This window comes from Lacerta agilis, chromosome 11 (genome assembly GCF_009819535.1).
Source record: "Lacerta agilis isolate rLacAgi1 chromosome 11, rLacAgi1.pri, whole genome shotgun sequence".
Lineage (NCBI taxonomy): Eukaryota > Metazoa > Chordata > Lepidosauria > Squamata > Lacertidae > Lacerta > Lacerta agilis.
Window position 1 is genome coordinate 35450549 of NC_046322.1, and position 14763 is coordinate 35465311.

Consider the following 14763-nt stretch of genomic DNA (forward strand, 5'->3'; position numbering starts at 1 on the left):
TCAAGTTAATTTGCAAATATACCTACATATACCACAATTTTATAAATGCTTTAATAAGCTCCTCAGAGTTCAAATAAAAATTGCACTGATTTTTATTAAGGTGCTAGAATTTTCAGGTTAGAATTTACAGTACATGGTACCTTACAGAATATTTGTACTTGTCTCTTCTTAACTGATCACTTTACACATTTAATCTTGATGGATTACAGATCAGAATAAATTCATTTTTCCAAAAGATATTATCAGAGGAATGAATTCAATGTTGTGCTAAAGTGCATTTTGGATTGCCAGATGGAATGATCCCACCCCCAGTGTGCTGTTCCTGGGGTTCTCCTGATCCCTGCCAATTTAAGGGGGTGTGCATGGAGGGAGGAGAGGAGAGAAAGCCCCATTGTGCAAGAGGAAGTCCTTGCTTGGAGCTTCCACTGACAGTACTCATTAGCTGATACCCACTCAGAATCTAGAACTCTGATTTAACTGATTTCAGAATGTTTAAACAAAATGGCAGCAAATAAAATTTAATTATGTAAATTCAGTAATAGCTTTCAATGTGTGTGACAAAAACCTATGCTTTATTCTGTCTTGTATACTGTATACAGTGGATCAAATAGCTGAACAACTGCAGAAGATAAAAGATAATTACACATGCCTGAATCAATTTTTTCAGGGAAGATTTCTGAAGAAATGAGTCAAATAGAAGTGATGAGATTTGAAGCTCTTGGCTAATTAAGAATTTGAAAATTAACATATCACTGGATCCAAGTGACATCTACAGGGGCTCTTTGGGAATTCAATGAGAAATTACAGGTTTACTTAAAAAAAAGGGAAATTGCTACTAAAATAAGCCTTTCTACTAATGGTTTCAAAGTCATTTTAATTGTTTAGTCTTTAGATAAAAATTCTACCAATTTTTATGATGTAATAAAGAGAGGAGCAAACTAGGAAATTACAGGCCACTCAATCAAGGGGGATCAATCTCTTTACAATGCTTGTGATTTTAAAGCCATAATAACAGTTCAGCTAGAATTTTACTGCAGATCAAGAAAAGTACCACCAATTTCAAGAGGATGCCAACAAGGTTAATGAGCAAAGTCAAAGAAGCTACAAAAGGCAAGAAGGTTTCCTTCAGAAAACAAAAGCCTTGTGCAAATGAACAGCATAAAAAGGAACACAAACTTTGGCAAATAAAATACAAACAAATAAAATGCAAAAATGGGGGGGGGGGGCGAGAAGCATATAATTAAACACATTAAGATCAACAATAAAAAATATTTAAATGCCAGAGGCTGCACCCCTGGCTCACTAGCCCCACCTACCCCAATCCCTAGACCTTGCAGATGCCTTATCTGCTACCCCCTAGAACTCAATCCCTACCCCACTAACCCCTTAAAAGAGTCAGCCTGGCAGGAGAAGCACCACAGGAAGGAGGCTTGAAGACATGGCCAGTCCAGGGATCTGCTGCTGACACCAACTTCCCCATGCTGATTCTTCATCCTAATCTGTGGCAGAAGCACTTTTCATATCTTCCACTTTCCCCTTTTTTCTTTTCTCATTCTTTTATTATTTTTTATCATTAAGAGGATTGCGCACACATGAAGCTGCTGGCTGGCTGGTGAAGGACTCCGTGTGAGAGGCAGGGAAGGGAAAATATCCCATGGTGGGAGGTTGGAAGAAGAAAAAGAAGCTCTGAGGTGAGAGCTGGGAGGATCAACCCCCTTCTTTGTGAGACAAGGATTAAGATCAATGTTTGAGAAAGGACTTTGTATTTTCTTCACTCTTTCTTTTTCTTTTTTATCATTTAATTAGTTTGTTACTTACTACATTGTAAGATATTCATTTTTATATATATAAAAGAAAATATTTTTTAGCTATGGCATAAAACAGTAGCATTTTTACCAGCGTTTGGAGAAACTTGATCAATTCTCTGTGAGGGGTTAAAGATGGCTTGATTGAGCTGAAACTGCAATTATTTAACCACTGAAGGCAGTCAGTTGTGTCTTGTAGCAATTCATCAGGACAAGTTTCATTTATTTCTGATTGTAGCTCCTTAAGACACTGTTCCATGCTAAAGTAGAAAATAAGCAAACATTTAAAATGAATACTTATAATTTACAGCAAAGTATTCAACATTAAATAGCATTATATTATATAACACTTTAATTTACCATATTAACAGAAATTTTGTTTTATGGACATTATCAATGCAGAAGCCTGTGCGGTTGAGCAGGCCTCACTGTGCATGTGTCATAATACAGTTGGGGTTAATCACCACCTTACAACCTTAAAAACAATTGGATGTGTGTGCTTTGTATCAGCAATTTCTATCACTCCTAAAACAGGGATTATTTTATCCTTTCTACCCTGAAGTTCACTAGGAATATAACAGTGGTGCAGGAGCAGAGCCAGTCACAAAATGGTGGCAGGTTTAATCAGCTCGTAATGACTGACATCATTTTCTACTAATTTGTAATCCATTTGGGGGCGGAATTCTTTGCCAAAGTGTTTTCCTGCTGAGACAAACTCCGCTCCCCTCCCTCCCATCTGCTAGAACCAGAAGAGGGCTGAAACAAGCACAGTAGCAACAGGTGCAGCTTCCAATTGCTTGGGGAAAGCCCTGGAGAGGAGGGGACTTGTGCAATACACAGCTGTTAGGAGGTGGGGACTTTCAGTCTTGTCAACTGATTAATGGGGTAAGACCTAATGGGGATTAGCTGCTGTGTTCATTAGACCTCACTAATGACAGTCAACCCTGTGAATATCATGTTTTTCCTAATAAAGAGTTAACTCCAACTCTGAATGGTGTGATTTACTGCCAACTCACTCTTTGACACCCATGGCTCTTCAGCCGCCTGACTCATCACTGCCTCTTGACCTCCTTCCTTTCACTTGCTTCAGCTTCTGCCTCCGATTCTTGACCTCTCTGCCACAGACTCTCCCAGCTCACTAAGCCCTGTTACTCCTTAAGCTTTCAACACCTCCTGTTCCCAGCCTTCTTCCCTTGGTGATTCCCCAGCAGTTTCCCCCATCATTCCTCTACGTCAAACCAGTCTACGACAGAGAGTTACAATTCTCAAGGGTTTCCTGAAAAGAAAGGATTGAAGGGTAAACCATTCTGAAAATTGCAGCTCTGTGACAGACTAGGGGTCTTCTAACAACTGTCAGGATTCTTTGGGAAGCCATGGTTGATGTGCTGATTGTATAATTTTAAACAAAGTTCAATAATATCTAAACATTGCAGATGCTATCTAATCTGATAAAGATGCAATTTTCCCCTACTGCATCATCCTCTGAAACCATACTAATGACTATAATATATGAAAGCGCCTTTAAAACGTAATCAAATATGGGTGGCCTATCAAGCACATTAAAAGGCCTTTTCAAGAACCCTTAGAGAAAGAATGGGTTTGAAATGGTCCCCCTGAAACAAATATCTTTATCAAAGAACCTTTTCATGAATTCAAGGACTTCTATGGAAAATAATACCCTATGGTCCACACTCAAATTCCAGATATAATACACCATTCCAACACTACTTCTAAATGTGATAAAAGACCAGGATGTATCTTCGTAACTTATTTAAGTCTGTCTTAGGAATCTGAAACTCAATGCACTACTCATAGACTTTGGTTTCTGGGACATTTTGTCAAAGACTTCTATTGTAGTATCTAATGTGTCTCACTTAATCAAAGTTAATGAATTATAGCTTTGTGAACTTTAAAGGCTCAACTGTTGTTTGTTACCTAAACCTGGTTCCATTCAAAATAAAGTTTGAGGCTAATCTACCTGATAAGTGATAACCAATTATTACAAGCCACTACAACCCTTTACAGAACAAAATGTTTCCGATAATTTGTCCTAACATTGATAGAAGGATTAGGATTAGGCACAGAGACATCACTTTAGTAAAAACCACGCTTCATCAAAACAAAATATATATCAGTTCAGTTCCAGTTTATTAATAGGCCACAGAACTCCAAATTTCAATAAGTATATTCACAAAATCTTCTAACTCATTTAGCAAAATAATTTCTGACTTAATATAGTGCATAGCAGTCTCAAGGCTGAAGTCTTGCCAAATAGCACTGAAATGTTTTTGAATTTAATGAACCATGCATTCCACGGGGCTTTTAGCACTATATCCTTTAACCAATAGTGAGGGGGGGGACACACAATTATATTGAGGGACTTTCCCTCACCTGAATGTCTTGGTAGCAATACAATGTGTACTCTCTCAATGTATTCTGCTATCAGGTCTGACTCTGGTACGAGTTTCTTGATCCAGGTAAGTACATGTTTCATTTTTAGAATGAAATAAGGATAAGTATATAAGTAATTGATAGAATTTTTAAAATCAGGTTGCAGCACTACCAGAAAACTACCTAACAAAAGCAGTAGCAATCAACATAAAATGCAACTGAAATTGACTTCTGCCCCAATACCACACAGCTTACCTAGAAGCATTTTTCTTTATTTTCTCATCAATGTCACCAAGTATCTGCTGAAACTCCAGATCTCCAGGAAGTATGTTTAACAAACAATCCAAGTTGGAAGAATCAAGAGAATATTCACCTCCCCACTCCATTTCCAAATACTAAATTAGATAATAAAAATAGAAGATAAATAGTAAGATTAAATATATTTGAAAATTTGATTGCAGAAATGCTGAACGATAAGAAAAATGAAGCATACTGAGTTATAAAAGACCATGTATAGTGAGCTCCTCCCTCAACAGTCAAAATGCAGCAGAGGGAGAGATGGGGAATCCATCATCTATGCAGAGAAACCAGCTACCTCAGGCTCCCTGGTGTGCTTACGGCCAGCTCTCAAAAGCCAGCACACTAATATTGGTTTCTTACTGATTATTGCAAAATTCCCCAAGGCAAACTAGTCAATGCAATCCTGTCTGTAGCACAAATTCACATCCTGTAATGATCCAAAGGTCAGTATAGCTAATTCCCCCCAAAAACCTTTTGTCTACATACGTACGTAAGATATATATTCACATGTGTGTGTACTAGCACACAAGCAGATCTGGTAACAGAGAGCAGGGAGTCCAACTCACCTGATGGGCAGAACCAAGGTGGCTAAAGGCTGGAGAAGCATCTGTGTCCTCCACAACGGCTCACCAGAGGGCATAGGAGTCACATCAGTGATCAGATATTATTCTCTACAGAAAACAGAACACATAAAAATTCTTACTAAATAATTAAGCTAAAGGTACCCCTGACCATTAGGTCCAGTCACGGACAACTCTGAGGTTGTGGTGCTCATCTCATTCTATAAGCCGAGGGAGCCGGCGTTTGTCTGCACACATCTTCCGGGTCATGTGGCCAGCATGACTAAGCTGCTTCTAGCGAACCAGAGCAGTGCAGTGCACGGAAACACTGTTTACCTTCATGCCAGAGCGGTACCTATTTATCTATTTGCACTTTGATGTGCTTTTGAACTGCTAGGTTGGTAGGAGCTAGGACCGAACAATGGGAGCTCACCCCGTTGCGGGGATTCGAACCGCCAACCTTCTGATCGGCAAGCCCTAGGCTCTGTGGTTTAGACCACAGTGCCACCAAAAATAATCCATATTCAACATAGGCTACAAAACTTTTTTCATATTGCTTCTGGAAAGTGCTCATGCTTTGGTACACTTTTTGCAGATTATAAGAAAAAGAAAACATCCCATGTTTTCTACAATACAAATTACAATCTACTGCGAAAATACAAACATTGTATTTGCCAATGTTAGGTTTATGCAATTTCCTTGGTTTATTATGGGAATTAAAACAGAATTTCTGAGCATATCATTTTAATAAAGTAATCAGTAAATATTAGTCAACACAACATATTCCCTAGAATCTGTATTCATCCATTTAAATGTTTTTTTCAAGCAAGGTACAAATCTAAGGGATATATACTCAATTCTAAAAGTTCACACTTGATGGGACAAGCATTTATTTTATATTCAGCAAAAGGAACCAAAGTACAAAAAGTAACGTGAGAATCAGCTCATGCTCTGGCACATCATCCAAAGGAGACCTAATAAGATGTATCAATTTACATTTACACCCTGGTGCCATCTGCAGGTTCACGTCAGCTTCCAATATTTTAAAAATTGGCAAGAGATAAGTGGCAAGAAGTAACAAAGGAGGCTAAATTAGGATAGATGCAGATTTGTAAAACTATCTGCTCTTCTTTAAGCACAGGACAGCTCTGTGACTGGATATAAGAAACTGAATCAAAATAAGGTATTATGGCTTTGTCCACAATCCCAGGAATGATAAAAGAAAGGCTTGGCAGGTTATAATTTGGTGAAGTGCAGCGAACATAGAACAATAGGTACCAAATTAGCATGCCCATTAAAACTCTGAGGATCTTTAGAAGTTGTTATTTTAGGCTGGAGATGACAGCATTCTCAGAGTGTTGACCAGTGGTATGGTAGAGGCATCACTGTCAACAGTACGCTCACATTTTGTAAATTTCTGGAATGCTTCAAAATATGTTTTATTAGAAACAATGAGACAATTTACTTGAGCATATGCACCAAGGCAATGTTATCTATCATATCACCTTCAACTATTTTAAAAGCTACTGTTTATCTAGCCAGATTTATTAATAATATCCTCAACATACCACTTTACTGACAAGTATGATCATACTAAACTATGGCTGCCAACTCCTGACCACAGTATGAATATGAAGCTTTATCATCTATCATCTATCAACTAATCCCTGATATTATACTGTATCTGAAAATGTATCTATTAGAAAAAAGTACCCCCTTGTGTTAAATTCTGCTGCACTAAGTTTTCAATGTTGAAATCATTCTTTATTAACATTAACCAAACAGAAAGGAAGGTTGAAGAAGAGATCCTTGCACCCCTCCTATTATTGTATGAGCCCATGTCTCAGACAATACATTTTTTACTTACTAACTTTCTTCTGGGCTCAAGGAAAGATGCAAGTGTTGTTGTTTTTTGTATGCAGAAGGTTCCAGATCCATTCCATGACAGATTTAGGTGGGGAAAACCCCTGCCTGAAATACTTGAGAGCTGCTACAAGTCAATACAGACAATAGTAACCTAGATGGACCAATGGTATAAGGCAGGTTTCCCTATTCCACCTATTATAATGAAATAGACAGATCTGTTTCTTTTAAAAACAAACAAACAAACAAACATACTTTTAAACATGTTTTAAGCAGGCACCAATACAGCAAAGGTGCCTGCCTAATGCAGACAGAGGGTTCTGAAGTGTAGGTGCTGTCACACTAAAATATCATTATCTTACAACTTCAGGACAAGTATTATGTGGCACCTGTAAGTGCCCATCCACAGATTGAAGCAGTTGAGTGGGAACATATGGAGTAAGACAATTCTTTATCATTATTAAGCCCTCATTGCCTCAAATGGCACCCTCCTGTAACTTTGTCAATGAATAATGAAACAATTAACTACTTTGTACATTATAATCATAAGGTATCACATTTACATTTTATTCATATTTATGAACAATTCCTTAAAATCACACAAACGAAGTAGCTTGATTTTAACTTCTGTAACTTTGTCAATGAATAATGAAACAATTAACTACCTTGTACATTTTAATTATAAGGTATCACATCTACATTTTATTCATATTTATGAACAATTCCTTAAAATCACACAAACTAAATAGCTTGATTTTAAAACTTCCTTCTTCTGCATGGGAATAATTTGAAGAGATGAAGGGTGCTATTCAGTGCTAGGCAAGCAGGATTCTGCTGACGCAATGTGACTTCTGTTTCCTTCTCTCCCCTGTGCTCCCAGAATCTGCTCCAGAGGGTCTCCCATACCTCTGAAGCCAATTTTGAGTGTGTGGTGTCAGAGGGTACAAGAGAGGAAAAGGAAGACACACACACATACAAGTCCTTTGAGACAATAGAGCTGCAGCAGTGAAAATGGCCCAAAGTTTCTGCATGTACTTCAGAACTCCTGCGCCATTCCTCCCCACTTCCTCCTATAGACCTTTGTATCTCCTCCAGCCAAAAACTGCTATAGAAAAACTTGGGAGACTCTGGGGCAGTCTGTGATGCAGCTCAGGGAGCTATAGCTACAACAGAGAATCCATAGAACCCCAGTGCACATGCATAAGCAGCTGCATGCATTCAGAAGCCTCTTTAGTTTCTGTCTCATATTTCTTCTTTGGTCCTTTACTGTTGAACACTATATCATAATATTCAGATTCATGAATTTTTGTATTCCAAATTCCTCACAGAATACGTACCGGTAAGTAGAAAAAGAAACTACCATAATTTCCTTCCCTATGTAATCATCAGTTTCACTTCCATTGACATTTCTGCTACTACTGTAGTTATGTTATAGAGAAGGAACATGGACTATAGGTTTATATCAACTTGCAACTACTGAAATTGACTCTTTAAAACAAAGAGTACATCATCTAGTGTTTGAGAACCCAACTGTAATTCAGTTGTACTGTGTTCACTGCTTAATGTGAATAACTCTAACATTTAAAATCTATCAACTTAGGCATCCTGATCTTAGCCACAAATAATAGAGAGTGTCAGTGTTAATTTTGCTTTCTCACACTCACTTCCCTTCACTCCATCTGATTTTAATATTCCTTGTCAAGGCACAAACTGTCCAAATTACCTTCTTGACACAGAAGCTTTCATGGAGGAGACAGAATCTCAACTTTCATTTAGTAAGTACAAAAGAAAGCTGTCCAGCTGGACAAATATTATTTCCAGTCTTGACAACTTCAACAGTAAATCATGTATTTTAATTTTAAACCAAGGCTGCTAGGAGTTTGATATAAACTGCTTGTTTAATATAGATTCATGGGATTAGTAGGTAAACAACTGGGACTGTATTTTAAAAATTAAGACCAAATAAAATGAGTTGCACAGAAAAAAACTACAGAATGAAAGAAACAACATATATAAAAACTTATAAGAAAGGGGAAGATCAGAAATAATTTCAGAAACTTATGTTTTCAGGAGAGAAACCATAAAATATTTTACAAACTCTCTACTTTTCTCAATCCTAATACCTGTCTCACCAATGGTGCTGAGGGATGATGTGATAGCATTGTGCCCCCCTCCCCAAATGACACATATCATTGCTAGCAAATGCAGAATATGGGTAGGCAGAATGGAAGAGGTTATCTGTGTGAACTGAATTGTTCTCTAATTGAAATTCACAGTATTACTAACTCCTGAAAAACAAAGTTCTGGTATCTGGATGCAACCTGGGGTGCAAAGAAGCAGTCTCAGCCACCTGAGGGTAGAGCTTACAGAAAATGCTCTTTGTGTATATGCTTTCAAGTCCTTTGCCACCAAGTAATACTAGCCACACATGATGCCAGCCACCACAGCTCAATCACAAAATCCAGAGTACAAAACTAAACAATGTTGGGCATAAAGTCATAACAAAAAATGTGAACATATTTTTACACATAGGTAACACTGTCGCTAAGTGAATTCACAGCAGAAAACTCAAAATATGAGCCTAGCAGAGCACTCAAGAAAGTCAGCCAAACTCAAGAAAGTCAGCCAAGCCACAATATGCATTATATTGGCAAATTAAGCAGCTATGTTCACCCATTTTATAGGGAAAAAATGGATTTGAGAGAACAAAGCATATCAGGTTCCTGCTTGTTGCTCATCTGCTTTATTGTCTATTTCTTGTTCAAACATTACCAGCATCTTTATCACATCCTTCCTGCAACAAATACACCAGACATGGCAGCTACTTGAATGCTGTCTAGGTGGGCTGGGCTCACACCATGCATGCAGATATGCTTGTGGGTCTCCCCTTGCTCATGGAGGAGGTACAACACCACTGCGAAGGCAGTGAAAATTCTTTATTTTATTTTTAGGACAACATGACTATTTCCAACAACATTTCTAGTTCTGCTATTTGTTAAAGTTTCACCACTTTGTTATTTGTTAAAGTTTCACCACCTTCACCACTTAATTTGCTAAGGAACTAATGAGATCACAAAACTGGCCAGAAGGCTGCTGTATCTGTATGGGAGATAACCTAAGAATCTGATTTATATTACTTTCCAGTGTCATATAACAAACAACATTCCTACAGAGACATAGTTATTTTCAGAAAGTATACCTGAATTTTCTAAGAGCAATTCTCTACAACAGGGGTTCTCATTTCCTCCCACTTGAGAAGGTGGAAAAATATGAGCCCAACAGTCACAAAACTTGTGAGCCTCAGTCAAAAGGTTCAGGGATGAATCCAATTACAAAATGGTGGCAGGTAAAGGCAGAGTTTGGCATAATTAGTAATTACCAGCATAATTTTGTATTGATATCTAATCCCATTTTGTAAATTTCAAAATTATTTGCCATTGTGATTTTCTTGGGGGAAGGAGCTCCACTGTTTAACTTACTTCAAGTTAACTACAAAAGCTATACTGGGGACTAACTGAAATTTTCATGTAACCCAGACACTGAAGTAGTAGTCTAACCTGGAAGTTAACCAGAGCAGGGATAACCATGGCCAGGCACTCTCTGTCCAGGAGTGGTTATAGCTGCCTTGGCAAGTGAAAGATGCTGCGTGCCATGTCTACCACAACCTCTCATTTCAAATCTGGATCTACCAGCACTCAGATGAATAAAATAAGCAGAACTGAATGCTAGTGTCATCAGTGTACTGCTGCTACTTTAGTGTTTCAATAAAGGTAAAGGGACCTCTGACCATTAGGTCCAGTCGTGTCCGACTCTGGGGTTGCGGCGTTCATCTCGCATTACTGGCCAAAGTAGTCGGCGTATAGCTTCTGGGTCACGTGGCCAGCATGACAAAGCCACTTCTGGCAAACCAGAGCAGCACACGGAAACACCGTTTACCTTCCCGCCGGAGTGGTACCTATTTATCTACTTGCACATGCTTTCAAACTGCTAGGTGGCCAGGAGCTGGAACCGAGCAACGCGAGTTCACCCCATCGCGGGGATTCAAACCACCAACCTTCTGATCAGCAAGCCCTAGGCTCTGTGGTTTAACCCACAGCGCCACCCGCATCCCTGGTCTTTCGATAGCCATATCCAAAATATGAGCATGCATGATGAGCAGCATGAGAGACAATTGTAGGGAAACTGGCCGTTTGGGCGTAGTGACACAAAAACCACAAACTGCCCTTATCAGGAAGGCCATGCACCAACGTGCACTCTGCCTGCTGGGGTACCGCCCTTATCAGGATGAACATGTACCACACCCACTGGGCACAAGGAATATCACATGCACACAGGCCCATTAACCCACGTAAACATGGCATGTTGTAAGTATGAAGCCCACCCTACCCATATATGGCATTTCCATACCCCTGGCTGATGCAAGAATGTAGTCCACCCTACCCATATATGGCACTTCCATACCCCTGGCTGATGCAATGTAGTCCAAATATGATGAAATGTTCCTGTATGTTTTTGTATAAATAAAGGCTCCTGGAGTCTTTGAGCTATCAGACTCTTTCAACACACACCGGTGTGAGACTGATCATTTTCGCACAGGACGAGCAGGCCTCGTCAGACAATATTGAATCCTGAGTGACCTCCAAAACACAAATCCCACCTTCTGGAGTTGGTCCACCAGGCAGGACCAGAACCACAGAGGTATAGCATCCCAACCCCCCAGCCAGCCTATCCAGAACAAACAGGGCCACACTCATCCTTCTCCCAGTAGGGGTTATCCATCAGGGTAACCAAGAATGCTTCAGTAACAAAACCAGGTCTGAAGCCAGATTTAAATAGATCCAGATACTGAAAGGATTTCATTTCCAAAGCACTTATTTGCCCGAGACCTAGATATCATAAGGACTGCCTCCTCCTAAATGAATCTTCTGTTCTGTTCAGAGGAGGCCATGATTTGAGTTCCCTCACTATTTGAGGTGAGGAAGCTGAGTACATGGGACATTACGCCCAGGCCAAATAACTCAAGGATCTTGTTTGGCCAAACTGCCCCATGCCTTCTAGTGATCCATAAAAATGTTCTTATTTTGGAAGGCATTTGAGGTTGGCTTTTTAGAATGATCCTGATTCTGAAGCTGCAGTGGTTTTTCATCATTTTGCCTGCTTTTCAGATTTTTGGTTTTGTGATCTTGCTAAATGTTTCATTCATAGATAGATAGATAGATTTGTTTGATTTTTGGACTTTATGTATCTTTTGAGTTTTATCCCATTAGCTGAATTGAGTGCTTTTGGGAAAGCAGAATGGTAAGACAAAAATATTTTAATCAAATACAGTTTAAATAAACATTTCTATAAAACAAATGCGAAAGAATTGCAAGTGCAATTGGTTGGCAAATAAAATGTGTCAAATAACGAATGTTAAGCACTTATGCATGTGTTGTGTTATTATATAATGGGGCTTATATTAAAAATAATAAACATTTAAAATCTTAATTGCCTTGAATAGAAGGAAATTAAATATAGGAATATGTTTCTGTGCTTGATAGGGGTGGCCACAAACAAAGCATTGGCAATTTAGCTGGAAGCACCCCACCCTAAAATAGAGTTTCTAGATTTTTAGTTTGAGGCTCAGAATAAGCTATTGAAGAAGCTATTTATGTGTTTTAGATGTGCCATTCAGTTATTTTCCTTTAAGAATTTAGCAAAAGAAATGTGAAAGCCTAAGTGAAAATGACATTAAGGTTGTGACACCAATAACAAAAGCCAAGATATATAAAGTTAAGCTGACAGTCAACCTTAAATCATGCTATTGTGCTTATTCTTTTTTAAAAAACAACAATATGAGTTAATGACAAGATGTCAGACTTTGAATTGCCTGAAGTTTGTCATTTGGTGTCTGTGTCACAACCTTAATGTTATTTAAATGTAGTTTTTAGTATCTATTATTTAAAAGGTCTATTTTAAGACAGCAAAAAGCTTTGATAGAGGAAACCTCAAAGTACACCGCGTTACTGGTATGCCATTTCATTAGAAGTAGTGCATAAAACATACATTGTTGACAAATCTAATTCATTAAAGGTGAGATAGATGCACTTTAAAACGACTGGCTGGCATCATTTTCTACGGTTCCCTTATAAATTATTACTCTTTTCCTTTTGACTGAACTTGTCACTATTTACCTTTCAGAGTATGAATCTTGTGCATCAGACTTGTTTAGAGAACTTGGAAGTCAAATAAGCTACTTTCTTTAAGCAGAAGCAAACATTTTTAACAATTTCCAAAGAAGTGGCCATGTTTGTCTGTTGCAGCAAAATCAACAAAGCATCTTGTGGCATCTTAAAGACTATGCTTGAGGACTATAGTCCACTTCAACAGATGCTTGAAGTACTATCCTGGATTTGTCTACTCTGGATAAATTATTACAGGACCTAATAATGTCGTCCACATTCATTTATCTGATCATCTTTCAATGAGATATATGTGATTTGCCAACAATGTCCTTGTACATTCTTCATAGGACAAACCACCCAGTCTCTACATGAAAGGACCAATGGACACAAATCTCATAACTGACCTTAAAGTGGCTATACTTGAACTTCAAAACAGAGACCACAAAATGAAACTACTGAATTTAATTTCTCAAGAGTTTTGATTGCTATTATCATCACAGAAAAAGGTCCTGCCTCTAGTGGCTGTTTATTGTACTTACAGAGGTTGCCACACAACTAGAAGGGCCTCACCACCTGATTGTCATATTATCCAAAACAGTGGTGGGGAATCAATATTGGCCTGCCAGGCGTTCCAATTTGGTCCATGAGGTCAGTTTCTCAAAACCATACCCACCTATCAATCACCTGACATCACTCCAATGGGTTGCATTGAAGCCCCTGCCAAACCCATGCCTCCCCGCTCCATTTTAGTAGTGACTTGCTGCCTGTGAGGTGCTTTGCGGTCTCAACTTTGGAACTTCCAAGTGCCAGATCTTTGTGATTTCAAGTAACTGACAGTGGGAACGGACCCCACATGTCAAATTTGGCTGACAAACCAATCTGGTATTGTGAAGCCATAAGCTTCCTCATCCCTGCTGTAGGGTAACAGGAAGAAAGGCATTCCTTTGGCTATCCTAGTCCCAAGTTGTTATAGGTCAATGCAAAAACTTTACCAGCAACTGGTACAACTCCTGTAAGAGCAGTGCAATGTTACATGACAGGCTGCCACTACTGGCTGCATTTTACAATAGTTACAGCTTTGAAACCAACCTTAAGGGTAGTCCCAAACAGAGCATATTGCAATTCTCCAGTCTTGAGGTTACCAATGTATGGGTGACATTGATGAAGTTATCTTTGCCCAGGAACAGGTATAGTTGGCATACCAGCTGGATTGGGTAGAAGGCACTCCTCACTACAAAGGTTACTTGAGTCTCCAATATCAGTGATCAATGTAAGAGCACCCCATAACTATGGTCAATATTACTATACTAGGAACACCAGCATGGTCTAGTAGTTACAGTGTTTGACTAGGACTGGGCGGACCCAGCAAATCCCCACTCAGCCATGAAGCCAACTGGGTAACCTGGGACCAACTACTAGCTCTCTGCCTAACCTTTAAGAAAAGATTCTGAGAATAAAATGAGAAAGAGAACTGTTACACAACCTTTTGGAAACTCAGGATGTAAAATAGTGAATACATCAATTACTTGTCCTCTGCAATATGGTTCTTATAATTTGCCATACTGAGTATTCCCAGCTACACAGCTGAGCCTCATCAAATATAACTACAGCAAACAAAACTCAAACAACAAATGAACTGGCATAGCAAAGTCTTCCTAGGCATAGAGCCAGACCAGATGA

At 38.8% G+C, this 14763-nt stretch overlaps 1 protein-coding gene across 4 annotated transcripts in view; it reads right to left on the reverse strand.

Annotated features, from left to right (window-relative positions):
- Positions 1-14763, reverse strand: part of KIAA0825 (KIAA0825 ortholog) — a 180328-nt gene that overhangs the window by 160497 nt on the left and 5068 nt on the right. For 2 of the 4 annotated variants that reach the window (XM_033163688.1, XM_033163692.1), the window contains exons 2-4: positions 5063-5167; positions 4452-4591; positions 1897-2065 (exon numbers count right to left, since the gene is read on the reverse strand). In XM_033163688.1, the coding sequence (XP_033019579.1) occupies positions 1897-2065; positions 4452-4582 (300 nt within the window). In that variant the 5' untranslated portion in view covers positions 4583-4591; positions 5063-5167. Of the gene's footprint in view, positions 1-1896; positions 2066-2890; positions 3020-4451; positions 4592-5062; positions 5168-14763 lie in introns of those variants that run through there. The other 2 variants (XM_033163691.1, XM_033163690.1) reach the window with 2 other exon arrangements.